The sequence below is a fragment of the Macaca fascicularis genome, chromosome X, assembly GCF_037993035.2.
Source record: "Macaca fascicularis isolate 582-1 chromosome X, T2T-MFA8v1.1".
In the NCBI taxonomy this organism is placed as follows: domain Eukaryota; kingdom Metazoa; phylum Chordata; class Mammalia; order Primates; family Cercopithecidae; genus Macaca; species Macaca fascicularis.
In genome coordinates, this window is record NC_088395.1 from 159,920,318 (window position 1) to 159,948,305 (window position 27,988).

The 27,988-nt window shown below is 58.8% G+C and overlaps 2 protein-coding genes across 6 annotated transcripts; one reads left to right on the forward strand and one right to left on the reverse strand.

The window, feature by feature from the left end:
- On the reverse strand, positions 1 to 25,270 carry L1CAM (L1 cell adhesion molecule). Of its 5 annotated transcripts, XM_005594936.5 has the most exons (29): positions 25,194 to 25,270; positions 14,388 to 14,571; positions 11,867 to 11,881; positions 11,188 to 11,293; positions 10,748 to 10,950; positions 9,693 to 9,815; positions 9,426 to 9,596; positions 9,024 to 9,135; positions 8,697 to 8,881; positions 8,444 to 8,575; positions 8,161 to 8,304; positions 7,480 to 7,591; positions 7,200 to 7,366; positions 6,941 to 7,097; positions 6,637 to 6,761; positions 6,439 to 6,549; positions 5,995 to 6,192; positions 5,693 to 5,763; positions 5,288 to 5,510; positions 4,219 to 4,334; positions 3,816 to 4,017; positions 3,605 to 3,727; positions 3,338 to 3,511; positions 3,103 to 3,222; positions 2,840 to 2,995; positions 2,394 to 2,528; positions 1,988 to 2,060; positions 1,879 to 1,890; positions 1 to 1,407 (listed from the first exon to the last, which is right to left on the reverse strand). In XM_005594936.5, exons 2-29 carry the CDS (start codon positions 14,461 to 14,463, stop codon positions 1,176 to 1,178), a joined length of 3,774 nt encoding a protein of 1,257 aa, XP_005594993.1. In that variant the 5' UTR covers positions 14,464 to 14,571; positions 25,194 to 25,270; the 3' UTR covers positions 1 to 1,175. The 5 variants fall into 5 exon arrangements, with proteins under 5 accessions (XP_005594993.1, XP_005594995.1, XP_005594994.1 ...); XM_005594938.5 differs by lacking the exon at positions 11,867 to 11,881; XM_005594937.5 differs by lacking the exon at positions 1,879 to 1,890.
- LOC102129587 (putative lung carcinoma-associated protein 10) lies at positions 22,578 to 27,970 on the forward strand. The gene is given in 10 exon segments (XM_074029432.1): positions 22,578 to 22,674; positions 22,849 to 23,061; positions 24,488 to 24,561; positions 24,934 to 24,948; positions 24,950 to 25,007; positions 25,010 to 25,097; positions 26,013 to 26,021; positions 26,100 to 26,194; positions 27,640 to 27,679; positions 27,681 to 27,970. Coding segments are annotated over 10 exon segments (861 nt in total). The 3' UTR covers positions 27,853 to 27,970.
- The last annotated feature ends 18 nt before the right edge of the window (positions 27,971 to 27,988 follow it).

The following is a 27,988-nucleotide window of genomic DNA, read 5'->3' on the forward strand; positions in this document are numbered from 1 at the left end:
TTGATTTTCAGGTTTTATTTGCCTGTTATAATTCTGATATTATGTACATATATATATATACTTTTGTTTTTTGTAGAGGGCTTATCAGTAGACCAAGCACAGGCATACAGGGAGGCTGTGGCTGCTGAACAGGGGCACAGCAGTGCTGGGAGAACCAATCTTTCCTTTTTTTTTGTCTGTTTTTATTTTTCCTGGGATGGGTTCATCAAAGCTAATTGCTATCAATCCTAGAAACCACCTAGGGACTCGGACATCTGCCTACACACTAGTGATGTAAAGGGAAGGACAGGGGTACAAACTTTCAAAGTCACGGTGTATTTACATTCCCAAGGTGGGGGCAGGAGGAGGCTGAGGAAGACAATTGTTCAGACGATGGGAAGTGGGGGAGGGCAGGGCTGCTAAGGGGTCCTGGGAAGTGGGGGTGGCTGAAAGAGGCCGGCCGGTGGGCAGTGGGAGGAGGTGTGCCCGCCCCGCAGCCAGGTAGTGACGGAGGCCACTTGGATGTTGTCTGGTGGGTACCGAAGGCAGCGTGTGTTTGGGGCTCCTGAAAGCCGGCTGTGGAGCGGGCTGGGCGGTGGGAAGAGGTGGTGCTGCCAGAGTGCAATGCTGGCGGCGGGGGTGGGGGGACTCTCTGGGCTCTCCAGATGGCCTCCCTTGCCCCTGCGGCCAGCTTGCCCACCTCCCATCCCAGTTGGAGCAGAGATGGCAAAGAAAAGACAGCAGATGGTGGGGACACCGAGTTTTGTCCCCAGTCCCAGCCAGGCTGGCTGGGGAGTGGCTGGGGGAGGGGGAAGGTGCCAACTCTGGTCCTGAGGAGACCCCACCATGTCTGCCCCCAGTCAGGGAGCAAGAAAGACAGCATTTTCGAGATCCTTTCAGGCCACCCCTACTTCTTCTCCCCCAAACCACAGCCTCTCTGCCCAAATGGGCTGGCAAGGCAGCATCCAAAGGCCCCTGACATGTGGGAGATCTGCCCCCAAGCTGGGGCAAAGCAGCGTGTGCCCAGGAAGGGATGCAGCTGGGTTTTGGCAATAAAGTGGGGACTGGGTGGTAAGAAGGGGATCTGAGGCAGCAAGTTCTCCTCTGCCCCAACTCCAGCCTCCCATGGGCCGGCTGGAGAGGAAGGGGCCTCGATCCCAAGGCCAGGGGCACAGCATCTCCTGTCCTGGATTCCACTATTCTAGGGCCACGGCAGGGTTCATGGGGGAAGTGGCCCCTGAGCTGTCATTGCCCCCTGCCGCCTCCTTCTCCTTCTTGCCACTATACTGGCCAATGAAGGAGCCATCCTCGTTGAACTGAACATCCACACTTCCCCCATAATCGGCCAGGCTGTCGTCACTGCCCAGGGGCTTAATGTCCCCATTGAGCGATGGTTGGCTGCTGCCGAAGGCCTTCTCCTCGTTGTCACTGCGGAGGCACAAGGCAGGTGTGAGTGAGAGCACTGCCGAGCCCCTGCAGGAGCCTGGCTGGGGGTGAGGCAGACGCCCGCCAGCCTTCCATTTGCTTAGAATGCGCTCAGGAAGAGCAGCTCCGGCCACCCTGGCAGGCAGGTCTGGGGCTGTCACCTTTGGGCATTCCCCAGATCCTGGGGACTGTGAGGGAGCAAATGTGCATTCAGCAGGGATTACAGGGCCTGGTTCCTGTCTGGGAAACTGTCTAGGGCCTCCCTTGGGGAGATGGGAGCAGTGAAGTTATCTGTTTGGAGAGAAGGGGCTGGGGTGTATTGGCCTCTCCCTGAAATGAGGAGCTGCCGGGCCTGGGGACTGGGAAGTGAGAGTCCTGTCAGAGCACGGGCAGCCAGGGGACAATGGCACACCAGGCACACATTGTCTTTAGGGAGTCCCTGCTGTTGGCCCCTCCCCACTACCCCTGCCTTACCTCTCCAGGGACCTGAAGTCACCCAGCAGCACAGAGAAGAGAGAGAGGGGGTGAGATGTGAAGGCCAGGGGGCAGCTGAGTGCCAGCACCCGCTCCTGCCCCAGCTCACCTGTACTCGCCAAAGGTCTCATCTTTCATCGGTCGGGCCTCAGAGTCCACCTGGGTGTCCTCCTTATCCTTCACTGGAGACACAGAGAAGGACAGCTTCTTCTCCCACCCCAGCCTGACCCAGGGCTCCAGGCCCCTCTACGCCCTGCACCTGCAGCACTCTGTCTCAACAGCGTCCAGAGGCGACAGGCCTTGAAAGAAACCACTGGTCCCCTGTGGTCCGGCCACCACTTGCCTGTGGCCCCAACCCCGGCCTAGGAGGATGATCCCCCTGCCCACCCCCACCATGCGCCTGTCGTCTTGTGGGGAGCTCGGGGAATCCAGGAGGCCTTGCAGAAGGGTGGAAGGGGCGAGGTGCTCCTCTCTACCCTCGGCTCCACCCCACTCACATGGGGCTCAGAGGCTACCTGAGTATTTGCCGCCCTTGCTGCGCTTGATGAAGCAGAGGATGAGCAGGACGAGGAGCAAGAGGATGATGGCACTCACAAAGCCGATGAACCAGCCTTCAGTGGCAAAGCCAGCAGGAGGGAGCCTCACGCGGCCTGAGGGTGAGACACCAGCCCCCCGTGCTGCCGCCCAAGCCAGAACCCGACCTGAGGCCCTGAAGTATGCTCTTAAAGTCGGGGCCCTCTGGGGGGCTGAGGAGTGACAGGGACAGGGAGATAGTGAAGAGGGCATCTGCGGAAAGGGTACAAAAGGGGGCTGATTTGGGGACACCCAGATTCTGGGAGGAGAAGCAGACAGGAGCCGTGGAGGGGCCTGGGCAGTAGTGGTCATTCAGGGGACAGAAGGGCATGAATTGTGCAGCCTCCATGCCTCCCTGGCAGGCAATGGCGGGCCCCCGGCGCCTCACCTGTGCCATTGGTCTTCACAGCCATCTGGTGCCGGAACATCCTCTCCTTAAACAAGTGGATCTCATAGTCAGTGTCAGGCTGCAGGTCCCACTGCGTGTAGGAGCTCTGGTTGTAGCTGACATACTGTGGTGAGAGGGAAGCCCCGCCCTTCTCTTCTGCAAAGGCAAGAGGGTAGCAGCGGGGGTGACTTGGAGTGCCAGGCAGCCCTTCTGGCCCAGAGCCCCTTTCCCCACCATGCCCCAGGGCCCCCTTTCACGCTTACCTCCCAAGGCTTTGAACAAGATATGGAACCTAAAGTTGCACTGGCCCTCCTTGGGGACCCAGGAGACGACGCTGTAGTTTTCACCCGCTGTGGCTGAGATGTTGCCAAAATCTGAGATCCCTGGGGGATGCAGGGGCACGAGGAGAGTGTGGCAGCTGCCAGGCAGTCTAAGGCCCTCCCTCCTGGACCCGGCTGGCCAGGGCATCCCTGTTGGCAGGTCATTCCTCCGTCTCACCAGACAAGGCCATAGTGCCTCCTTCCCGTACGATGGCTTCACCAGGGCCCTCTTTGGTGGTGGCCTGAAGCTGGAAGCGGTACCGCAGGTGGGGACTGAGATCGGTCAGGTTGTGTGTCCGAAGTTCAGGGTCCCGAAGGTTGAAAGACAGCTGCCCCTTGCCCCCCTCATCCACTGTGGGGACAGGCAGGGGTTGGCTGTGGCTGCAGCTCTGCCCCCTCCCCGTGGCCCCTCCACCTCCCTTCCCTGCTGGGGCAGTGCACGCACAGGGGTGGTAGGAGAGCACGTAGCCGGTCAGCACACCGTTGTGGCTGAGTGGGGGCTGCCAGCGCAGCAGCAGGCTGGTGTTCGACTGGCACTCCAGGTGCAACGCCTCAGGGTGGCCAGGCACTGCAGGGCACAGAACCGAGTGGCAGGTAGGTCCTCGCCCAGGTCTGGGGAGGAGGGTACGGGATGAGGCGTGGGGTGCAAGACTCACCTCCCTCTGGGGTGCTGAAGGTGAACTCGCTGGCGGGCCCCAATCCCCGCCCATTAAAGGCCTGCACCTCCAGGTGGTAGGAGCTATAGGGCCGCAAGCCACTGAGGATGACACTGGTGGTGTTGGCGGGCACCACCACATGGTCTTTGTGGATATGTCTCTTGCTGTGCTTCCTCTGACTGCCCTCCCTCCAGTACGTCACCTGCACATGTGGACAGGAGACCTTACAGGGGCAGAAGGCACCCAGCAGGGCCCCCAGCGCACGCCCACCACCCTTGATGGGGACCCTCTTCTCAACCCAAGTCTTCCAGGAGAGCGGCTGACAGGTGGCAAAGCCCCCTTACCGTCCTGTCACTTTACCTCAGTGATCACCCTCCCGGGCCCCCACACCTTCAACCCTTACATTGTATCCGCGGAGGTGGCCCTTGACCTGGGCCAGGTCCACTGGCCGCCACTTGACCAGCACGGCACTTGAGTTGAGGATCTCGATGCCTTCCAGCTCAGGGATTGCCTGGGGATCTGGAAACCACCAGTGACTTGGAAAGAGCCACAAGCTCTCACCCTAGCCCTGAGGCCAGGCCCAAGCCCCCAAACACAGAGAAGATGGATTCGGAAGTTTTATGAGGCACAGTTTGAGGAGGAGAGGTGCATTTGCATGGTCTCAAGATCTCCCCCTGGGCTGCTTATTAGTTGCAAAGGTGAAAATCGTAGCTTATACAAAGGAGAAACCATGGCCGGGTGTGGTGGTTCACACCCATATTCCCAGCACTTTGGGAGACAGAGGCAGGTGGAACATTTGAGGTCTGGAGTTAGAGACCAACATGACCAACATGGTGAAACCCCATCTTTACTAAATACGAAAATTAGTTGGGTGTGGTGGCAGGTGCCTGTAATCCCAGCTAATCAGGAGGCTGAGGCAGGAGAATCGCTTGAACTCGGGAGGTGGAGGTTGCAGTGAGCCAAGATCGCTCCCCTGCACTCCAGCCTGGCTGACAGAGCAAGACTCCATCTCAAAAAAAAAAAAAAAAAGGCCGGGCGCGGTGGCTCAAGCCTGTAATCCCAGCACTTTGGGAGGCCGAGACGGGCGGATCACGAGGTCAGGAGATCGAGATCATCTTGGCTAAAAAAAACGGTGAAACCCCGTCTCTACTTAAAAAAAAAAAAAAAAAAAAAAAGAAAGTGAAAAAAAAAAGGAGAAACCAGAAAAAACTTGACCGGGTACTTCAAGTTACCATCTGGTCATGTTCCAGATTCAAGGAAATGAAAGAAGCATCATTGGCTGATACAACTGGAATACTGCTGCCAATTATAGAAATGTGAAGTGTGGGGAATTTCATAACGTCGCTCTGGTTATGTAAGAGAATATCCTCACCCTTAGGAAAGGCGCACACCAGCGCGGAGAGGTGTGGACATGGGCTGGGGTGGAAGCAGGCGAGCTCCACCCTGGGCGAAGGAGCCTGCCAGATACTCACAGTCCTCTCCGGAGTAGCCAATGGTGACCTGGGGCTCTGGTCCCTTGCCCTGGCTGTTGACGGCCTGGACTTTGATCTCGTAGGGCACAAAGGTGGACGTGTTGGACACCACCAGGAAGGGGTTGCTGACAATCTGCTCCTGCCAGGGCCCTCGTGTGCCCTGAGGGCGCCACTGCACGCGGTACTGAACCTGGGGGGCGTTCCAGTCCATCCACCGGAGCGGCTGGAGGAGGCCAGCAGAAGAGGAATTGGTTGGCCAAGAACACCAGCATTCTTTGGCCCGCCCCCCAGCGCTGACTGGCATCCCCAGACATCAGCCCCTTCCTTTGCACAGCCAAGGGGGAGCAACAGACACCCAGGTCATGGCCTCATGTCCCACAGGCAGCTTAGCCCAGGGACTCTCACCTTCCATGTGATGACCATATTGGTGGTCTCATTTCCTTCCCCCTTCACATCTACAGGGTTCTTCTCCGGGGCTGGAAAGGAATGTATTAACACATCAATGCTGCAGCCTCTTTTGGAGAACCATGAGGACTGAGGACCAAGGAACAAACGGCTCATTCTGGCACCAAGGGAGTCCAGTCCCCTCGCACTCCCCCTGGAAATTTGGAAGCAGAGGAACTTGGGCACGGCACCTCTCTCAGCCCTCCCTTCACAGCCCGGAGCCCCTTCCGGGTGGCATGGGAGTGGGTGCCAACCTGACTCACCTGCCTCAGGTGTGACCACAGTCTCAGAGACGGGGCTGGGCTCCCCGGGGCCGTATTTGTTGATGGCAGTAACCCTAAAGGTGTAGTGGACATAGGGCGACAGCTTGAGGGTGGTAGAGGTCTGGTTTCCTGGAACCTTGCCCAGACTGTACCATTTTTCAGGCGCCATTTCCTTGTCCTCAAATTCAATGTCATATTCTGCCAAGAAGTGAACCAGCAATGAAGTGATCGGCGTGTGGCTTTGGGGGAAGGGCTGTGGAGGGATTGGGTACAATCTGGGTCCCTGAGTACCCAGGCCAACTGGCATCTCCAGATTCCCATGAGGAACCGTGAGTCTCCCCAAGCCATGTCCCCCCAGGAAGGCTCCAGGAGGAGGGAGGACCCCAGGAGGGGCCAGGGCTGGCAGAGATGATGGTAGGGTAGCACCGAGCTCAAGCCTCTTACTCTCAATGGGGGCATTGTGGTCTTCTGCAGGACTCCAGGACACGCGCACCTGGCTCTGCGTCAGCAGGTGCAGATCGGACAGCACCAGCCGTGGCACTGGCCCGGGGCTGCCTGAGGGTGGGGAGGGTAGGTGCTTGAAAGGGCCCAGCGATGTGAGCCCTGGCCTTCTGGAGTGGAGGCTTCCACCCTAAGACTTACCCACCACCAAGAGCTGTGCCCTACTCTCCACCACATCCAGCTCGGTGCTGGCCACGCAGCTGTAGTTGCCCTGGTCGCTGTAGTCCAGGCTGTGGATGACCAGGCGCCCATCCTCTATGAAGTACCTGTGGAGGAGCCATGTCTGTCCTTCCTGCCATCTGGGCTCTTCTCCCCTCTCATCCCTGCCTCCTGCCTTCTTTCCCCACTCCTGTCAGAGCCTTCCCCCTCAAAGCAAGCATGAGGCCAGAAGGTCTGGACTTCTAGCTTTTCCCACTCTGCCCCCTTTCACTATCACTGTCCTCACTTGTCACTGTCCCCAAGCTCCTGGAGGTCTCGGCCGTCCCCACGCCAGGTGATGCTGGGCTGCAAGGAGGGGTCAAAGGAGGCCTGGCACGTGAAGGTCACCCTCGAACCTTTCTTCTCGATTGCGCTGCGGGGTCCCTGTGTGATCTGAGTTGCATCTGAGGGTAATGCATACGTGAGGAAGTCACTCTGATGTCCTCCAGGGGCCCGGACCCTCCCTCCCAGAGGCACAGCCAGCCATGTGGCAAGGGTAGCCTGACCTTTAACCTTCAAGTTAGCCACAATGGTCACATTGTTTTGGTCATTGGCAGCCAGGCAGAAGTAGCGTCCGGTGTCATTGGCCTGGAGGTCTCGAATGCCCAGGGTCCCGTTGGCATAGGGGAAGAAGCGTTCATCCTGAAGCACTGTTGTCCCATCCTCATCCAGCCTGGAGGGAGCAGGGTGGGCCTGGCTCTGACTGGCTGGCCTGGGGTCCCTGCCCTCCCTGGCTCCCTGGCCACTGAGACAGGACTCTCACCACTACCGGGACAAGACACTCACCACTGAACGCTGGGCACAGGCGCTCCGAAGGCCTTGCAGAGAAGGTAGGCGGTGCTGCCCTGGACGGCCATGTACGTCTGATTGTCCGCAGTCAGGATCTTGGCCGGCAGCTCTAGGGGAGGAACAGTCTCGGGAAACAGGGTGGGACTTGGGGCCACAGCTGGGCCAGGAGCCAGGGACCATCTGCACGGCTTCCTCAGGCCCCCAAGAGCCCTGCAAGTCTTGCTTCCCTGCTCCCAGCTGAGGCCCCCGCCAGGCTGCGTCTCTCTCTGCCTTCAGACACTGCCCTCTGCCTCAGATGCGCCTCTGGTTGCAGCCACCCAACTTTTACGTTATTCCAGACCTAACTGACAGTCACCTCTCCCCAAAAACCTTCCTGGCCTGGTCCCCAGCCTTCCCTGAGGTTCCAGGAGAGGTGCCACCTGGGCTGGCCTCGGTCACATCCTGTCCGTGGTGAGCCTCCACTCAGTCACAGTGACAAGGCCTTTCCCCTCTTACATCTCCCTCGGCTATCATGAGGCTGAGTGAGATGGGGTGAAGGGTCTCAGCAAGGAGAAAGGCCGGTGCCAGCCTGGTAGGCCGAGGACACGTCAGCTGCCAGCTGAGTCACTCTGGTGGCCTGGCCCAGTGGGCTGCAGGGACAGACTGGGAGTTAGGAGGTAAGGAAGGGAGGGTACTCACGGACAACATAGATGTAGGCATTGGCCAGCAGGAGCCCATGCCGGTTGCGGGCCTCACATTGGGTCACCATTGTGTCACTGGGCTGCGCGTTGCTCAGGATCAGGGCACCACGCTGAATCCGGTACTTCTGGTCCTTGGCTAACTCTGTGCATGCAGCAGGTGTGCCCGTGGGCCCCAGCCCGGCATTGAGCTGAGTTGAGGCCCTTTCTCACCCTCCTTTTCCTCTCCCCCACAGCGCCCAGGGCTCACCACACTCCCCACTCCTGCCTGAGGCCCTGCTCACCCTCCATGGGGATCCCGTTGATTCTCCAGGTGACCTCTGGTTGGGGCCTGCCCTGGACTTGACAGTCCAGGCGGGCAGTCTCTCCTGGCCCATATAGATGGCTCTGGGGCTTGTGAAGCCAGTACGGGGCAGCTAGGAAGAAAGGGACAGCCAACCTGAGCCCGCAGCTGGCAACCAGCTCTTGCCCCAGCAAAGACCCTCCCCTCCCCCATGACAGTGGGCATCATGGGCCACTGTCCTAGGAGGTCCATACCCTCCACGGTGACATAGTAGGCGTGCCGGGCACTGCCCAGTGAGTTCTCGGCCAGGCAGCGGTACTCGCCATCATCCTCCTCGCCCACTTTCAGCAGCTGCAGGGTCTTGTTGTGGTTCTGGTAGGTGACACGGTCGGCTGGCATGGGGCCGCTGGGGCGCAGCCATTTGATGGTGGGCGTGGGACTGCCCAGGAGGCAAAAGGAAGAGAGCAGAAGGGAGAGAGGACAAGGCCACTCACCCCAGCCCCCTACACCCTGCAGTGGTCTGAGCTCCCCGCTAGGGCTGCCCCACCCTGATCTGCCCTGCCTTGGGTGCCCAGACTCACAAGCCCTCGGCGATGCACTCCAGGACCAATGGCTGCCCCTGCAAGGCCACCAGGTGGCTGCTGGAGTTGGTGGGGAAGAGCAGGCGCGGCTTCCTGTCAATCATGCTGTTGGCTGCCAGGAGAAAGTGGGTGGGTGGGCTGCCCACTCTTCCCTCCACCCCAAAATCGCAAGGCTGAGGGACTTAACACTCCAGCCAGCCCCTGGGGCCTCTGTTTCTTCCTCCGTGAAGGAGAGTGTGCTGTCTCTGCTCTCGACGCCTGGGAAGGGGTCTGGGCAGAGTAGAGGTGGGAGCCAAGCTGTTCTTGAGGAAGCCTGGAGTTGTCAGATGGACCTATGTTGGGAAGGGCCATGCCTGAGGGTGAAAGGAGTCAGGGAGAGGGTGCAGAGCCTCTGAGACTCACTGGCCTTGACCCGGAGGTCAATGGGCTCCTTCTGAATGATAGTCCTGGTGCCTGGGAAGTGGGCGTGGCAGATGTAGTCTGAGTGATTGTCAGAGGTGAGCACATTGGCAAAGTAGAGGTTGCCGTTCTGGCCCATCGTCACCCGCTCATCCTGTTTGATGTGCAAGATCTCTGCAGGGGGAAAGGAGGCTGAGGTCATGACCCTGTCCAGGAAGACACCCCCGCTAACACCCCGACCCCATGAGGCAACTGCTCGCCGGCACTCACTGCTGTTCATCCAGTATATCCGGAGAGGCTCTGCACTTGGGGGAGGGTGGCAAGGCAGAACAACTGACTCCCCTTCCTCCACCTCCACGGGCTTCACTGTCTCCTTTGGCCACTTGGGGGCACCTAGAAGGGACAGACGGGCTGACACTCTCCTCTTGGCCCAGATGGTGCTGGGCAGGAGAAGGGAGGCGGGGGCGGGGGGAATGGTGGGCTACCCTGGGGATGGATGAGAAGGTGAGAGGGTCAGGCCAGGAGAAAGTTCACAGAAAAGGAGGCAGACACTCTGGATACCTTCTGGGCTCATGGCAGAGACTGGCACTTAGGGAGGCCAGGGTGAGCAGGAGGCCAGGAGGCCAGGAAGGGTTAACCTTCCATGGTTCTCAACTCTCCCTGCCCACCCCAGGAAAGGACGGGTGGGGGGAGGCTGAGGCTGAGGTGCAGTGATGGGGGAGGGGAGCTGTGGAGGGATGCAGGAGTCACAGACCCTTCCATCATCCTGACACAGAAACCATGGCAACGGTTCCCAAGGTAACCAGAGGGGTGGGGAGGGGAGAGGAGAGCGCTCAGGAGGCAGAAAGCTCAGGGAGGATGGAATGCGAAGGGAAAACCCCAGGGAAAAGGCGACACAGATCAAGACAGAGCTGTGGGGCAAGAGAAACCAAGTCGGAGGTGGAGAGGGAGAGATGGAGAGCCAAGTGGAAAAGCCAGAGAAGAGGGGCCCTGCTAAGGAGTGCGGGTGTGGACAGAGATGACTGCAGCCAGCCAGCCCCTCACCCCCGCCACCTTCCCACCCAGCCGTGAGGCAGGCACCAGGAAAGCCTGAGGGAGTGAAGGGGCATGAGATGACTGGAAGCGCAATGGAGACAGAGACAGGGTAAAGAAGGAGAAGACTGCACAAGAAACAAGATGGGCCAGGGGAGAAGCTGGGGTGGAAGGCTGGCAGGGCACCCAGGCCCCTCGCCATGAGACAACCAGCTGAGAGACAGCAGCTTCCAGCCCACACTCCCACACGAGCTCCGGGACCTGCCCTCCCTGGTCCCTGCAGCGCCTCGCACCCTCGGCCATGAGTCGGATCTCATGGGACATGGCGGTGCCCAGCTTATTGCTGGCAAAGCAGCGGTAGATGCCCTGGAACCTCTGCGCAAAGTTGCTGTTGTTGCCTGTGATGGTGAAGGAGCCAGAGTGGGGCGACTGGTACACGGTCACACCCAGCTCTTCCTTGGGTTTGAAGTGGACACCATCCCTCGTCCAGCGGAACCTGTGGGCGGAAAAAGGCCCAGAGGCCTGAGGCCCTGGAACCCAACGGGGGCTGGAACAGGCTGGAGGGGACAGGTGCAAGCAGTCAGGGCCCCCAGGGGATGGACTGGGAGATGGCAAGGACTTGGGCTGATTAGCAAGGTTTGGGGCTTCTGGGCTTAGAAATTAGGCAGTTCAGGGAGGCACAGGCCGGGGTCAGTGGCAGGCAACAGGGGCTGAGACGGCAGAGATCACTCACTGCACTTCAGGCTTGCCACTGGCCTCACACTTGAGGCTGATGTCATCTGTGGGGAAGACAACCAGGCGCCGTGGAGACTGTTCCGTGATGACAGGTGGCTCCATCACTGGAGACAGGGTGGAGAGAGCGGTGGTGAGGGTGCTGCCTGGCTGGTGCCATAGCCTCGGCCCCTGTCCCATCGTGAGGGAAGCAGGGTCCAGAGCCCTTGGAGGCCCCATGGCCACAGGGGGATGAATGGAGGGGAAGAACAAAAGAGGCTTGTGGGACATGAAAAGAGGAAGAAAGAGAAACGGACACATGCAAAAATGTAAAGAGAGGCAGGGACAGAGGGGACAGCCACGGAAGTTACAAAGAGATGCCTGAAAAAGACAAAAAGCGTATGACAGAAAGAAGCCGGGATAACAAAAGCCAAGACACAGAAACCAAGAAGGACAAACCCCAGACAGGGGAGAAGGGACCAGAGAGAATGGCAGAGAGGAACAGTGAGGGTGACAGAGTACCCAGGCTGGGGCAGAGGCAGAACAAAGCCAGCCCTGCACAGGTGAGAGAAGCACATGGTGCTCAGGAAAGCCAAGCAGGACCCGGGCACTCAGGAGGGCGGGCATGCAGGCTCAGCCAAGGGCCCCCTTACCCCTCTTCTTGGCCTTCTTGGAAACACTCTCACCCCTCCCCAACTTACCATGGTGTCCTTCATCTGAGAAATCCAGGCAGGCAGTGAGGGAGGGAATGGAGAGAAATACTGACAGGCAGCCCCAGAGTGGGGCAGATGGCAGGGGACATAGTAAGCTTCTGCAGTCCCCCGGTGGAGAGGGAATGGCAGTAGAACAGGCCCTGGCAGTAGCAACAAGGGAGCACACGCTGGGCTGGAGCAGTGGCAGGTCAAGCCCAGGGAGATGGGACAGAGAAATGCCCAGGGGGAGGGGCTGCACTGGATAGACACGGGATATGTAGCCCAGAGGCAGCCAGGCCATGCCTCCAGGTCTAGCAGACAGGGAGAGAGAAATTCTTGCCTTTAATAAGGAGCGTCCTTGCAGCCCCCTGGCAGGGCCTGGCAGGGCCTGCAGAACTGACCCCACCTGTTCAGGATGCCTTGGAAGGCACCCTCCCCTGCTCCAGCCTGCTTCCCTCCTAATCCAATTAGCACAGCTGAGTGTTTTCAATTACCAGGGCCCAGCCTTCAGAGCCCTGCTGCCCCCTCCCCCTGAAAACTATCCCAAAGGCCCTGCTGCCTCTGAGTTTCCATAGCCTGCGGGGTTGGCACCAGCCCTCCTCTTCTCCCTCCTTCCTCCCAGTCAGTCACCAAGCTCTCTGGGGCAGAGGCCAGAGCTGCTGCCCCAGCCCCAGGACTCTGCAGAGCACTGGCCAGGGCGGCCTCAAGGAAGGGAGAAGAGGGAGGGAGGGAGGGAGCAGCAGGCTGCCTCTGAAAGCTTTGTCTCTGCAGAAGACCTCAGTGTGAAGGTCCAGGGAGGGAGGAGGGGGCTCCCTGGGGACACTGCAGAGGGCCCTGAGCTGGGGAGGGAGATGGTGACAGGGATGACAGGATGCAGAAAGCCAACTAGGTGGAGGAAGCAGGAAAAGAGACAAAGCAGGCTGGAGTGGCTGGGAGGGAGAGATGGAAGATAGGTTCCAACAGGGAGGGCCGGCTGCCTGCCACTGCCCACTGTGCCATATCAGGGTCAAGAACAAGTGCTGGTCAGTGCCCAGGGCAGCCTTGGAGCTGCCATGGCCTTTGGCCTAGTTCTGTTCTCCCCACTCCCATCTTTCTGTAGAGAATGCACAGCTTGCATTCCACTGTACAGTGTTATATTGTGTATCCACCTCTGTGTCCTCTGTGTCTAAAAGCCTCACTGGTATGTGTTTCCACTTGTGTGGCCTCTCAGTGGCTCTGCTCCTTCATCCCTGTACCTGGCTTGTCTTCATGCACCAGTGTGCATGTGCCTATGTGCATCTGTGCCAGGGGAGTCTGCATGGCCCTGGCCCTCCATGTATGTGCCTAAGGGGCCAGCCTCTTTACCTCCTCCAAGCCCTCATTGCCTCCCAATGCCAGGTGCCTCCCCAGCCTCTCTCTCGCAGCCCCTGTCCCACTGCTGGTACAGACAGTCTTCCCAACCCCTATCCGCCAACTAATCTCTCAGTGACACTGGCCTCTTCCTTGTCCAGGTCCAGAGACAAAGGTGTCAAGATGAGGCTGGGAAGGGACTGGAGCCTGGTAGCTCAAGAGACACAAATGCCCTCACATATGATGCCCTGTGACATGCCCCTCACACAGCCTGACAGCTACTTAAAGAGAAGACACCATCACAGTAACACCCCCCACATGCAAGTGTGTACTCACATTCAGCCCCACTCACACATACACATGACCCACTGCAATCAAATGTCGTGATCAAATACCTCCCAACCTCCACAAACCTGGCCAGTAAGTAACAGAGTGACTCACACAGTTACCCATGTAAGGAAGTCAAAATCACATTCACGAATATCTACACTCAGTCAATCACAAGAACACACAGAAATACACAGTGTATCCATGCTTAGTCACAACCCTATGGCCACACTCCCCAACCTGCTTTGCCCCCAACAAATGTTACAACCAGAGACACATGCTCCAGCAGCCCTGCCCCCACCCCCACCAAATAACTACACACGAAAAAGGGTCCAGAAGGCTGCTGAGCTGGGACCAGGATTTTTCAAGCCACCTTTTCCTGTCTCAGTTCAGAGACAGGGTGGCCAAGGGCCCAGCAGGAGAAAGAGAAACGGGGACAAGACTTGAACACAAGCCTTTGGACAAACCAGCTGAGGGCTGGGACAGCCCCATTCTCCTGCTGCCACACCCCTGTAGTGGGGGATGGAAGCGGAGGAGTCGGAGTGGGGCGAGCAGGGATGGGGCGGCTAAGGAGAGCATGGAGGAGGCCCAAGACCTCGTGGCCCTGTGCCGGGTTCGCTGTCCCTGGTGCTGAAATCGCCCCGGCCGGCCGCGCCTGTCCCTGTCCATGGTGCTGACACGCCCCGCACCTTCTACCCTGCCCTTCTCTCCAGGGGTACCCAACGTCCTGGCTATGTCCTGCCCACCCCGTGCCCAGGAAAGGCCAGGGAGAGGAGTCAGAGTGCGGAACAAGGAGAAGGTGAGGAGGCAGAAGATAAAGAGGGGCCCAACATAGCGGCGAGGGGAGGCGCCCAGGTTCCCTTCAGCTACTCACATTCCTCGGGGATCTGGATAAGCAGGCAGGGGCTGCAGAGGAGGAGAGGCCACACATACCGCAGCGCCACGACCATCTTTCCCGGCGGCACCGCGCAGCACAGCCAGCCGGGCTCGGTTCAGGCTCCGGCCGCAGGGGAAGGGGTCTTGTGGTCGGCTTGGGGCGGGAGCTGGGAGTGGGGGCACTGGGAGAGGGGAGAAGGGAAGGGAAGGGTGGGGGAAGAGAGACGAGAGAACGGAAGGACGTTAGTGACTAACATCTGGGTAAGCCCGGGCTCTTGGCCCCGCCCTCAGCCCCGCCCCCAGCTGGCCGGCTTCTCCAGCCGTCCCCTCCCCATCCGCACCCCTCCCCACCTTGGAGGGAGAAATCTAGAAGAGATAGCCCGGGCTGGGCCCCCAGGTTGCCTTTTATTCCCTCTCTACTCTCTGTCTGCACCTTTCCTGCCAGCTGCCTACCCAGCACCAACTTGTTGCCCCATCAGCTCCCCTGTGCATGGCACAGGCCACTGTATGCACACCATCCCCGTATGTGTCTGCATGTGCCTGTGAGCAGGTGTCCGTGGGCATGTGTGTGGTTGTAGATCTGCATGCAGGGAGTGAGCTGAATGTGAGCTGGTATTTCTGTGGCGTGTCTTCTCTGGGAGGGGTTGCACTCATGAGTGGGTGTGTTAGTATGTGTGCCTGAGGGAATCAACACACAAGTCTGCTAGCTACGTGTGTCTTTATGTATCTGTGGAGATGAATCCATGTATCTATTATCTCTGTGTGCACATATATGTAAAGAAGAACTCTTCTTGCAGTCACGTTGCTATAGCTTTCAGAGCCAACTGATGCCTGGGTGCTGTACAGCCCTAAAAAGCTAAGGGGGGCTTGGAAAATGGGATAGAGAAGGGAGGAAAGGGGCCCAAGATGGCTGCATTTCACAAAATAGTTTCAAGAAAATGAAGAAAGAATGGAGAAAGGGCCAGGCACGGTGGCTCATGCCTGTAATCCTCGTACTTTGGGAGGCTGAGGCAGGTGGACCACTTGAGGGTGGGAGTTTGAGACCAGCCTGGCCAACATGGTGGAACCCTGTCTCTACTAAAAATACAAAAAAAAAAAAAAAAAAAAAAGCAAAGAAAAAAAAATTAGCTGTAGTGGTGGATGCCTGTAATGCCAGCTACTTGGGAGGCTGAGGCACGGGAGTCACTTGAGCCTGACAGGCAGAGGTTGCAGTGAGCCAAGACTGTGCCACTGCACTCCAGCCTGGGTGATGGAGTGAGACTCTGTCTAAAAATAAAAATAAAAATAAAAGGCCGGGCGCAGTGGCTCATGCCTGTAATCCCAGCAATTTGGGAGGCCGAGGTGGGTGGATCACCTGAAGTCAGGAGTTCAAAACCAGCCAGGCCAACATGGTGAAACCCTGTCTCTAGTAAAAATACAAAATTAGGGCCGGGCACGGTGGCTCAAGCCTGTAATCCCAGCACTTTGGGAGGCTGAGGCAGGCAGATCTTGAGGTCAGCAGTTTGAGACCAGCCTGGCCAACATGGTGAAATCCCATCTCTACTAAAAATACAAAAAAATTGGCCAGGCATGGCAGCGCATGCCTATAATCCTAGCTACTCAGGAGGCTGAGGCAGGAGAATCATTTGAACCCAGGAGACGGAGGTTGTGGTGAGTAGAGATTGTGCCATTGCACTCCAGCCTGGTCAACAGAGCAAGACTCTGTCTCAAAAAGAAAAAGTTAGCCTGGTGTGGTGGTGCATTCCTGTAATCCCAGCTACTGGGGAGGTTGAGGCAGGAGAATCTCCTGAATCCAGGAGGCTGAAGTTGCAGTGAGCCAAGATCACGCCATTGCACTCCAGCCTGGGCAACAAGAGAGAAATTCCATGGAAGGAAGGAAGGAAGGAAGGAAGGAAGGAAGGAAGGAAGGAAGAAAGAGAGAAAGAAAGAAAGAAAGAAAGAGGAAGGAAGGAAGGAAGGAAGGAAGGAAGGAAGGAAGGAAGGAAGGAAGGAAGGAAGGAAGGAAGGGAGGAAGGAAGAGGGAATGGGGAAGGAAGCCTTCCCTCGAGAATTGGTGTGGGAGATGAGAGCAAGGAGGAAAACAGCCCCCCTGCTGTTCCTCAGCCCCCTTGGGGGCAAGAGAGGCCACTGAGGCCTCCTCCCTTCCAGATGCTCCAGGTTAGGGTCAGGACAGGGGTCAGGACAAGCTCTGGGACATTTTTTTTTTTTTTTTTTTTTTTTGAGATGGAGTCTTGCTCTGTCGCCCAGGCTGGAGTGCAGTGGCCGGATCTCAGCTCACTGCAAGCTCCGCCTCCCGGGTTTACGCCATTCTCCTGCCTCAGCCTCCCGAGTAGCTGGGACTACAGGCGCCCGCCACCACGCCCGGCTAATTTTTTGTATTTTTTTAGTAGAGATGGGGTTTCACCGTGTTAGCCAGGATGGTCTCAATCTCCTGACCTTGTGATCCGCCCGTCTCGGCCTCCCAAAGTGCTGGGATTACAGGCTTGAGCCACCGCGCCCGTCCAGGACATTTTCTGTGAGAGTGTTTCTGACACTTCTTGTGTGTCTCAAAGTCCCAACTTCTAGGTCTTTGTCTGAGTGTTCAGAGCTCAACTGCTGCATGTGTCCACCCCAAACCCAAGCCACACCAACCATGTCCACATCCACCTACAAGTAAGTGGACCCAAAGACTAAGGGTCTGAAAGAGGGAGCTCCTCTGACAATGACAAGAAGAGGAAACAGACTCCCAAGTGGCCAGACCACTTCAATTACAAACAGGAAGTGGTTAAAGTGCAGGTGAGGCAAGAAAAGGTGTTGTTAGGTGACAGAGCTTGGAGGCTGAAGTCCCAGACTGGACGCTTTCATTTAATCCATACTGCACATCCTCCCTCTGCCCAGCCAGGACCTTATCAAAGCGGGTACCGAGTCTCAGCAGGAACACCGAAAGGATGGTAGAGAAGTCAGCCATGCTGTGCTAAGGCTCTGGGCCTTGTCAGTTTTGTGTAACAGAGTCACCCAAGAAGAGCTGTGAATGCAGCAGATCCTGTGGGGACTCTGGGCAGGAGCTTGCTGCAGAGGGTGGTGGAGAAGCAGCAGGGTGGGTCAGCATGCATGGCCTGGAGGCCAAGAGATGACTTGGAGGGTAAGAAGTGTGATTCCCGACCTGCAAGAGCTGGACCAGGGCCCAGAAGGGAGGAGCAACAGTGGATCTGTTCCACCCCAGCCTCTCCCCACAAAGCCAGTGGATCAGGGGAGGCCCCAGGCAGCACTGGCCTCAACTTCAAGGCCTGTAGGAGCAGTAGGAGACTCAGATCAGAGAGCAGATGATCAAACAGCAGCCTTGGGAGCTCTGAGCATTGGTCTTAGGAGGGGGAGGGGAGGAAACTGGAGCAAGGAGAAGCTCAAAGAAGGGCCCTCCTGCATATCAGAGGCTTGGGTGCTCTGGAGGTTGATGATTTCTGCCACGCAAGTTCCTCTATTTGTCCTCCAAATCTAGAATCCTGGAATGGTGTGTGGCATGTACACTCAGGGGAAATACAATATCCCCAAACCCCTGGTCCCCGCTCCCTGCCCCATCCCGGCGCTATCCTATCTTCCCACAGGCTCATATCCAACTTCTTTTTTGGTGTCCCAGTATTTTCCACCCAGCTTTCCACCACCCTGGGCACTTGGAGACAGGCAGGAAGCAGCCAGAAGGTTGCGAGGCATAACAGCTGGGAGGGGGCGCTCCCTCTTCCCCTCCCACTGCTGCTGGGTCTCTGATCTCTCACCGTTCCTCAGGCAATTACAGAGCAAGCGGCTAGGGTTGTCAGCTCAGCAGGCCTTCTACCCCCCACCAGCACCACCAAGGGCAAAGGAGCGGGGAGGGGGTGTGTTCCACAGATGGAGCCAAGGCCGGGTCTGCCAAGGGTGACAGACAGAGTGAGAAGAGGCAGGAGGGAGCAGGAGACAAAGACAGATGTAGGAAGACAGCGCTAACCACGATGGAGACGGTTAGGGAGGTGGGGAAATTCAGAAACGGAGACCCAGGCAGCAGGGAAAGGGAGAGAAGAGGAAACCGGAGCACAAAGGGTGAGAGGCAGCCGCAGAGAGCACTGCTGAGAAATGGCAGAAAGAGCGAGAAGAGTGAGGGGTGGGGGTGGGCGTGTGCACGTGCGCGTGCGCACAGGCCGCCTGCACAGCATCCTTGTCCCTAGGGGCTGTGCCAGGCAAGGGGCGGGAAGGAAGGAAGATGGTCCTGGGTCAGTGGAGGGGCTTCCAAGTGTGGACGTCATGCTGGCCTGGGAGCAGGGTAGAGACAGACAGAGGGTGGAGAAGCTGTGAGCTGGGGCCGGAAGAGCCTACAAAGCCCCACGCAACAGAGCATCAAGGCCCTGCCCACTTGTGGCACTGGGCAAGGGACGGCCGTGAGACAGGATGAATGGTGCACTGCTGGCTGACCCATGCCATGCCAGGGAACAGGTGGTGGGTTTCCTGCTGTGGGTAGGGATGGGAGAGGGAAAAGCACCCAGAAGATCCAATATTGCTGCTGGCTGGGAGTAAGTGGCCACCTGGCTGGAGGAGACACACATGTGTTAGGCCAACAGTGATCATGTCTGACCATGCACTGAGTGGACAGTAGCCGCTGTGCTGGGGCAGTTGAAGGTGGGACCGTTCCTGAGTAAGTCCGGTCCCAAACCCATCCTCCCTGGTGGGAAAGGACCAGGGAGGCAAGGGTCAGGCCCAGCAGCCTACAGGGAGGGGTTCAGCCCCAGAAGAACCTCGCCCCATCCCACCCTACCTGGCCTCCCACTATGACCGCAGGTCCCTCAGGGAGTGCTCTGTCCTCTGCTCCGAAATGCCTGCTTCGGTCTGACGGGAAGCAGCTTGCCAGGGAGGGACCTGGGAGGTCGTGGAGCCTGGCTAGACCTGGGGTGGCTGCCTCCTCTCTGAAAACACACACACACACACACACACACACCATCACCACCACCACCACCACCACACACCTTGGGAAGGGAACCTCCAGCGGTGCCCTGCACATGTGCCCTGCACACCTGCCTGTCAGTTCTCAGGTTCTGCCTGGAGTTCCTCTCAAAGGAGAAGCAACAAGAGGGCCCTTCAACAGCACAGCAGAGACTCCCCAGCTTCTCCTGCCCTTGTCTTCTGGGGACATGGTGCCTGGTGACCCAATGGGCCAGAGTGGGGGTGGGGCTGGGGGCTCAGCACAGGGCACATGACAGGGTCAGAGTGTGGTGCTAGGCCCATATGCTTGCAGGCCTGGGAGCCTGGGGGTCTTTTGTGCCTGTTGGTGTGTATATGATGGTGTGGGTGTCACTTACACCCCTTGCACTGTGTCCCTTTAAGGCTCCCGCTGGCCCTCCCCCTGAGGCTGTGGCTGGCAGGTTTCTATGGTGATGCAGCCCAAGTCCCTCGGTAGCAGAGGTGGGGGAGCCAGAGGTAGGGAAGCCAAGGAAAGCCTTGTTATGTGTTACGTAGACAGCACATAAAGGGGGCTGCTCCAGGGAGCCCCCACAGGTACCTGGGGGCCCAGAAGTCCTTTATGACTGCTACTTAGTCCCTGCACTCCCCACCTCACCCCTCCCTAAGGGGGTACCCCCCAGAGAGTGAGCCTTCAGCCCCCTCATCTCGCCTGAGGCTTTAGTCTCCAAGGCAACTACAGCTCACCTGTCATGGACCATTCTCCTTAAAAGATGGGGAGAAGAGACAGAGGTTTACCCTTTGTGGGGGTGCAGGGAGGATGATCTTGACTACTGGGAAAGGGAGGGAGGAGCCCCACTCCATCCCCGCAATCACATCCCTCTGTGGTCTGTTCTATTAAATCAACCCTCGGCGTGGACTTACCACATACCAGAAAGTCTCATGAGCACTTCCAAGCACATCCACTCATCTCCTCCCCAGATTTGCCCCAGGGAGGGAGGTGCTATCATCATCCCCATTTTACAGATGAGAAACGGAGGCTCAGAAAACTGGAAACTGTGTCCAAGATCACAGAGCTGGCACTGGCTCTCAGCAGGGGTGGGGTTCTAGAGGGCATGGTGGCTCCCCAAGTTGCCTCTCAGAGGCTCTGGCATCCTAATATGTGTGCCTGCTAGGCTTCCCAGGGGACCAGTGGCCTGAGCAAGGATGGCCTCCAAGCCATCCTGCCCCACGGGGAGGGCTTATTTGCCAGGCAGATGGCAGGCAAATGTGGGGGGCAGGGAGTGACATCTTGGGATGGAGGCCATGCGGAAGAAGGATGTGATCAACATCACGTCTCAGCACAGAGCTGAAGCCTGACACTAAACAAACCCCCAAGTCCCCCACCCAGGTACTCAGTCCAAGAGAAGGCCAACTCCTTTCCCTTTTGGGTTTGGGGACAGGCTGGTTTCTTGGTCCCCTCTTCTGCTGTCTGAAATCTGGACTTTTTCTGATACCTTTCTTGCAACCAGAGGCTCCAGAACCCCTCCCAGAGAGGCCTGTCTCCAATCAACACTTAGGGACAGCAGTAGACCCATTCTTGTGTCAAAGGGGATACTGATGCCCAGCAGGTGGCAAGGCTTCAGCCTCCCAGACCCCTAGAAGGCCAGAGAAATGCGGTGGCAGCAAAAATAGGGCTCCTCTCGGGCCCCGGGCCTCCTCAGTGAGCTAGGATAACCCTAGTACTAGAGGGGACTTCAGGGGTCAGGCCAGAAGGAACAGAGTGCATCCAGTTCCTGGGGCTGTGGCCTGAAAAGCAGAGCAGGGAGGGAGTCGAGCCTGAGACAGGGAGAGGCCCTGGCCCACATCAGTCCTGGAACACCTAGCCTGTGTTGGTTTGAGGGGGCGGGGTGGAGGTGCCTGGAAACAGCTCAGACACTGCCAGGCCCCATCGGCCCCCTCCAGGGGCCCCACTCCCAAAGGGTTAAAGGGCAGAGGGGGACACAGGAAGCCCGGGGGCGGACAATGGAGCCTCTGTGATCCCCAGGGCTTGGGCATTCCTAAGTCATGAACACAGACGCAGATGGCTGGGGGAGAGGGCCACAGGGAACCCCCCTCCACTGAAGCACGGCCTGGGTTGGCCAGAGGCTCTGTCCCCATATCATGCAGCGCTGCTTCCAACCACTGCAGCCGCCACCCTCAGCCCCACCCCTTCCCAGCACAGGCCCTGTTGGGGCATCTGAGGAGACCCACGTGGCCACATGACAATATCTGTGTGCATGCTGGCTCATGAACACACACATACATGCAGCCAAATATATGACCCCACCCAGACAAACAGGAATACTGGAAGTTACACACACACAAATACACAAACACAAGCAGAGACACAAACCCCACACATGCAGATAGGAAGACTGCCTGGCTGGAGGGGTGGGGGCGGAGGGGCTCCCGGGACTCAGTCTCTTTCCTTCAAGCTCCACTCTCAGACTCACACTGGGATGGACGGGCTCAGAAGTCCTCCTTGGCCAAGTGCATGGAGCCCAGGACGCTGCCACCCTCCTGCCCCACCCAACCCCTGGCCCGCGCAGCTGCCCCTGCTGGGCATAAGGGCCAGTTAGATGAGCAGGAGCTGCTGACTGGCGGTGGCTGGGCACTCCCTCTGCAGCTTTCCAACCTGGGAAGAACACGGGGGCCTGGGGAGGGGGCCACTGGACAAAGAAAAGCTTCTAGAAAGAACAGCGACCAGACCCTTCCCGGCTCCTCCCTCTATTTCCAGCCACAGCCTTCAGGAAGCCACAAAGACCCTGTTGATATCTGGGGAAGAAGCAGGCTGGGCAGGCTACCTCCCCCAGTGCTTGTCTGGCTGGTATTCACCAGGCACCCCCCATCCAGCCTTCCACTCAGACAAGGCCCCCATGGGGGGTCTGGGCCCAACCCTAAGGCATAGAGTCCAGCAGAGGGGTGCTGAGTGGCTGCTGGACAGGGCACAACGTCAGGGCCTTCAAGGGTGAGGCAGGGGCAGCTAGGGGGGACAGGGAGAGGAGAAGAGTGGTGGAAGACAGACAAAAGGGTAAGCAGAGAGATGGAGCAGAGCCCCGACAGGAAGGGGAAAGAGGGGAGGGAGGGCCAGGCAGGCAGAGGCAGAGGGAGGAGACAGGGAGTGGTGTACCCCATCCCTGGCAGCAGCAGACTTCTTCCTAGAAGGAGGGGGAAGGTGATGGCCCTGGGGGTGGGGCACAGGGAGACGTGGGAGGCTTCAGAGGAGAGAGCTGCGGGGCGGGGGAAGCAGGAGAGGGAGGTGTCCGGGATGGGCCAGATCAGAGCAAGTAAGAGCGACTGTGAGGGCAGGGATGCTGCAGGCCCATTCCAGATGGCCCCACCCAGGGACCCAACCCCAGCCCATCGTGAGGGCAGAGGACAGGGCAATGAGCACCCTGCTGGGGACCCTAGAGGGGCATCCAGACCCCCTGCGTCCCCCACTGTCTGAATCACGGGGGATGGGGGGCACGGCCCCCACTCATGCCCACAGAGGGAGGCCTGGCAGACCAGGGGCTTGGCTGGAATCCCCATCCTTGCAGACCTCCTCACAGGACCCCACCGCTACCCCGTGTTCTCCCGTGAACGTGCCCTCCTGGAGCCTGGGCCACTCTGCGAGGCCACATCACCCTCACATCCAGAAAAGCACCCAGTTGCAGCCATTTCAAGCTTTGAAAGGGATCTTGGTGATCAAGGAACCTACCCCCATGGGAAAGGGACGGACTGTCCCAAGTCCTTGGGCTGGGGGCTGGCCAGTATGGCACACAGGCCTGTCTCCTCGACCCTCACGGGCCAGTCCTGGCCAGGTGCATGCCAAGGAAGGCGCCAGCTGTAGGTCCAGTGGTGGAAAGGGCTCAGAACTGGGAGAGGCCGATTGGGGGCACAACCTGGGCACCCTGCTCACTGTAGCAGCCTTCAGGCCAGGCCCTTCCTCACTCTCTGCCTCCCTTTTCCCTTCAGATAATCATCAAGAAAAAAAGAAAACAAGTGACACCCCACGAAGACAGGGACAATGCTGGTCCAGTGTGTCACTGGCTCTTCCATGGGCAGCCCAGAGCCTGGCCCAAAGGAGCACTGGCAGTGAGCAGCTGCCCAGTACATGACTGCCCATCACTGGGATGCTTAGCACCCGGGTAGGGAAGCTCTTCACTGGCTGCAGGGCAGGGGACCCCGCCACCTTGAAGCGCTGATTGTCCTCCTGATGCTCAGCAGGGGGCTGGCAGCTGGGAAGGGGAGGGGGAGGAGCCTTTTAGGAGTGCGGTGTAGCAAACCAGGGAGGCTGGGGCGTGCTGAACGTGTTTCCCTCTTGGTGATCAGATCACCAGCGATTCTTAATTTCTTTTGTTCTTTTCTGTATATTTCAAGTGTCCTACAATAAGATGTATTATTTTCGGGATCATACACACACAAACATCAATAAATATGGAGAGAAATGACCAGAAGCCAGGGAGGTGGGAAGGTCCCAGGCCCAACCCTGCCCCGAACTTCCCATGTGGCCAAGACAGCTAAGTCCTCAAAGGCTCTGGGGCCCACAGGTGTGCACATGCGGGGCTGCATGGGAGCTGTGCCAGGGAAGAGGCCGGGCTGGGCCAAGTCCCACCACCTGCAGCAAGGAGCCGATGGGAGGGGAGAGGCCCCCGACTCAGAAAGATGACACTGGGCAGCAGCCCCCGGGGAAAGAAGGGAGGACTGCAGTGATTTATGTCAGGGCCACGTGAGTCAGCAGAGATGGCACTGGGCTGCCCCGATGCCCCTGCCTTCAGGGTGGGGTTAATAAGGGCAGGATAGGGGGTGCCAGGCCCCACTCCTTCTGGGGAAGGGGCAGATGGCTCTAGGCCTGCCTTCCTGAGACGGGCAGTGATAGGTGGGGGGTCCAGATACCCTGTTGGGGGCAATGGATTGTAGTACGTGTTCTTTGCAATCCCTGCCAACCAAGAGGCCCCAAAAGTCTGTCTTGGAAAGGAAGGAATAGGAATCGCTGATCCCTCCCATAACCGCACAGAGATGGGAAGATGTGGCAGTGGGCAAAAGACCTGCAATGCGCAGGAACCTTCTGAGCCAGTGAGGCCCACCCTCCTCACCCCGACCTGATGGACCCTACCTGATGGACACCCATGCACGGGAGGCGCAGCAGTGTGTGCCCGAACCGACCTCACCCACTGCAGCCCTGACTGGCCACAGAGCCTGTGGAAACGGGCTCCAGAGGTGCCCTGCGCCTCCAGGGAGGAGCCCCTGGCTCTGCGGCAGGTTTTCAGGTGAGCCCGGAGGAGCCCAGGCTGGGATTTGGAAAGAAGAAGGAGGAGAACAAAGCCCCCCCAACCTTGGGGCGGAGGGGCAGGCAGCGCCCAGTCCCGTTCACTCCCTTCCCCCCTTTGCAGGGGCGGCTTATTCCAATCTCCCCCTCACCACGCTGTCAGCCGGGGTTTTCAACCAAACTGGGCTCTCAGCTGGGGATGAGGGGGCAGCCACGCCCAGGGCCACACCCCACGGCGGCCGGTGAGGGAGCGCTCAGCCGGATCTGGCTTCTTTTCTCAGACACGCATACGCGCACGGGGACCCGCCAACTTCAGCCCCCGCCTGCCCACACAGACCCTACCTGACGCCCCCCGCCCTGTTCTCTCGCCCAGGCCAGCATATGGGGCGCCGCCCAGGTACCCTTCACCTGTCGGGCTCGGGCACCCGGCCTCCCTCCCCCGCCCCGCTCCCGCCCGCGGTGCCTGGAGCCGGACGCCCTGCATGGGTGGGGCTCCGTCAGCAACGCCGGTTACCGCGGGCCGGACCGGGCCGGGCGGCGCTCCCTGGTCCGTGCACCCCGGGCAGAGTGGGGTGGGAGACGCCGGGGATCACAGCCGCGGCCCGGGCGCACGGGGAAGCCAGCCCGCCTTACCTGCGCTGTGGCCACCGCTGGGGCTGCCGCCCAGCCTCCGCGCACGCCGGCCTCGGACCCGCCGACCGAGCGCGTCTGTGATGCCGATGCTGCGGCAGCAGCGGCGGTGGCGGGGCGGGGCGGGCGTGCGCGCAGGGGCGGGGGAGGGGAGCGCCGGGGAGGAGAGGGAGGGAGGAGTGAGATCACCTCCCCGACCGCCCGCCCCGCCCCGCCGCACCCTAGCCCCTGGTTCCAGCCGAGCGCGACTCGGGCTGGGGGCCCCCGGGCAGCCCACTCAGGGAGCTCATTGGGATCCCAGTCGACGGGTCCCGCCAGACCCCCTCCCCAGCAGACCAGGAGTCTCCGGCCGGAGAGTGTTCCCAGCCCCAGCGCAAGGGAGCCCGCTGTGAAGGCTCGGAACGGGAATCGCGGGGCGAGAATGCTCCCAGAGACCTGGGGCCGGGCGGTGGAGAGAGGAGTCCGACAAGGAAGGGGATTCTCCCCCAGTCTCGGCCCGGCCCTCGACGGCGCAGGCCAGCGATGGGCATCGCACGTAACGCCCCCTCCCCCCGACACACACACACATACCCAGGGCAGGACTCCCGGGACCTCTCCCGAATGCCCCCCCCCCCCCCGATCCTGAGCTCCCAGTTCGGGTCCTAATGGGAGGGGTGCGGGGGCTTCGATCTCCAGCGTGTTGGGGAGGCGCCGCGGAGGGCGGGCTCCTGCGCACCCCAGAGCCCAGGCGGGCGGCAGGGTAGGAGGCGAGTCCAGGGGCGACAGGGTCTCGGAGACGGTATCCCTCGAACTGCCACCCCCAACTCCCAGATTTTCCTCCAGCTCTCCGGTGTCTTATTTCTTTGTCCTCGGGATTGGCCTCATTCGACCTTTCCCGCCGACCCCACTCTCTCCCACTCTCCCCCGCAGCCCTGCACAGGATCGAGAAGGAAGGAGCTCCTCCCCAGCGCCCCCTCCTAGGCTCAAGGCCATGACCTCACAGGCGAGGAAGCAAAATGGAGGGGTAGGAATTCCGGAGCTGGCGAGCTGGCTGCAGCCGCAGGGCTAGGAAGGCCTAGAGCCCTGATGGCAGATTACAGCTCTGGTGGCCAAGATATTTTTATGGGCATGCCTGTTGCCCAGTGAAGCATTCCAGGGGCCCTCAACTCAGTCTCACAAGATTCCCCAAGTGGTGTGGGGCCCTGGAGGGCCCACATGGGAGCAGCCCTGGCATCCTGGCTTGGATGCCCCACCCCCATAGTGCCAGCTTCAGTTCCCCTGGAATGGGAAGCTTGCGGTGACCCACCTGTGCTCAGATGCCATGTTTGCCCAGTCTTTAGGAGGGAAATGGACAAGACTAGGCACCTGAGTGAAGGTGGACAGCTAGGGAGACTGCTCCCAGAGTGGAGGCACCTGCAGGGCATCTTCAGGTGACAGCAGAGGAAACTGAGCCTGCCTGGGTCACGAGGCCAGCGGGCCCATGAGCTGGGCGAAGAGGGTGTGTTTTCCATGAGGCACTGAGCTGTGGTCAGCTTCCTGCCTTTGCTGATCTGAACTCTGATAGGCCTCTCTCCTCTCCAGCTGCTGCCTCCACTCACTCCCTATGTTCCCAGCCTTTTCTCCAAGCCCCAACTTCTGCAAATCCTTTACCTAATCTAGGGTTTGATGCCCATCAGGATGATGACTTTGACAGGGGTGAAGTAAGCAGAGAATAGAGCCCGTTTATATGCTACTGCTAATGTGTAGTGATGGGTCCATTTATTATAACAAAAAATTCATTACTAGGACTACACGACATCACATTTCCTGAGCAGAGCCATGGACCTGCCATCATTACGTTTCCTGCACATTTAAATTGCACACCAACCTGGGGAGGTCTGTTGAAGCATTCGCCCCACGTTACAGATGAGAAAACCAAAGCCCACAAAGCTCAAGGGCTGGGTCCAGCAGGCACAGTTAGGAAGGTCTCTTTATCTCCACTGGCTCATTGCATCCACACACACACCTCCCCCAGATGACAGTGCTGTTATTATCCTCACTCTACCAGTGAGGTACCCAAGGTCCAGAGAGGGGCAGTCATGCAACCAGGAAATAATTGGCACTATCAGTGCCCCCATTTCACAGATGAGGAAACCAAGGTCCAGAGAGGTCAAATGACCCACCCAAGATCGCCCAGAAAGTAAATGGCAGAACTGGGACTTGAATTCCCTTCTGCTTGACCACAATGTCCATTCTCACTTCCGTGTAATGAGGTGGAGGAGCCAATGGGAGCAAAAGCAAGAGTGACAGAAGACCAAGGGCAGGGTAAGTCCCAGGAGAAGCAGGAGGGACTGGCCCTGAACAAGAGGCAAGCCACCCCTCCACTGCCATGTGCTTGCTGTGGCGGTTAGGGAGACACCAAGCAGACAGATGGCTGCCTCTTTCCCTTCAACGTCAAGTGCTTCTCACAGCCCTGCTCCCTGTGACCCACCCCTCACAGACACAGTGGACTGGACAAGGGAAGCCCCAGACTGACCCTGTGATGAGCATGTGCAAGTCGCAGAAGCCACAGCCAACAGTGGGGCAGGAAGGAAGGGCCAGCAGGCAGGCAAGCTGGGTTCAGCCAGACATGTCTTTCTCTGTTCTCCTTTCAATCTTTCTGTGCCTTCATATCTCAGGTGTGGCGCTTGGAAACAGCACATAGTTGGGTTTTGGTTTCGTTTGATTCTGTCTAACAATTCTTGTCTTTTTAAAAATCAGCTTTGAGACCAGCCTGGGCAGCAACATAGTGAGATCCCATCTCTTAAAAAAAAAATAGAAAAGTTAGTCAGGCATGGTGG

What these genes read in the sequence shown, in the direction of transcription:
- L1CAM (XM_005594933.5), bottom strand. Translation starts at nt 12,158, where the DNA reads ATGGCCTGGCTGCCTCTGGGCTACATATCCCGTGTCTATCCAGTGCAG. An exon ending in TGTGGTCACACCTGAGGCAG is followed by an intron (nt 5,764 to 5,994) that starts GTGAGTCAGGTT and finishes ATTCCTTTCCAG; the next exon opens with CCCCGGAGAAGAACCCTGTA. An exon ending in CTTGTTCAAAGCCTTGGGAG is followed by an intron (nt 2,996 to 3,102) that starts GTAAGCGTGAAA and finishes TTGCCTTTGCAG; the next exon opens with AAGAGAAGGGCGGGGCTTCC.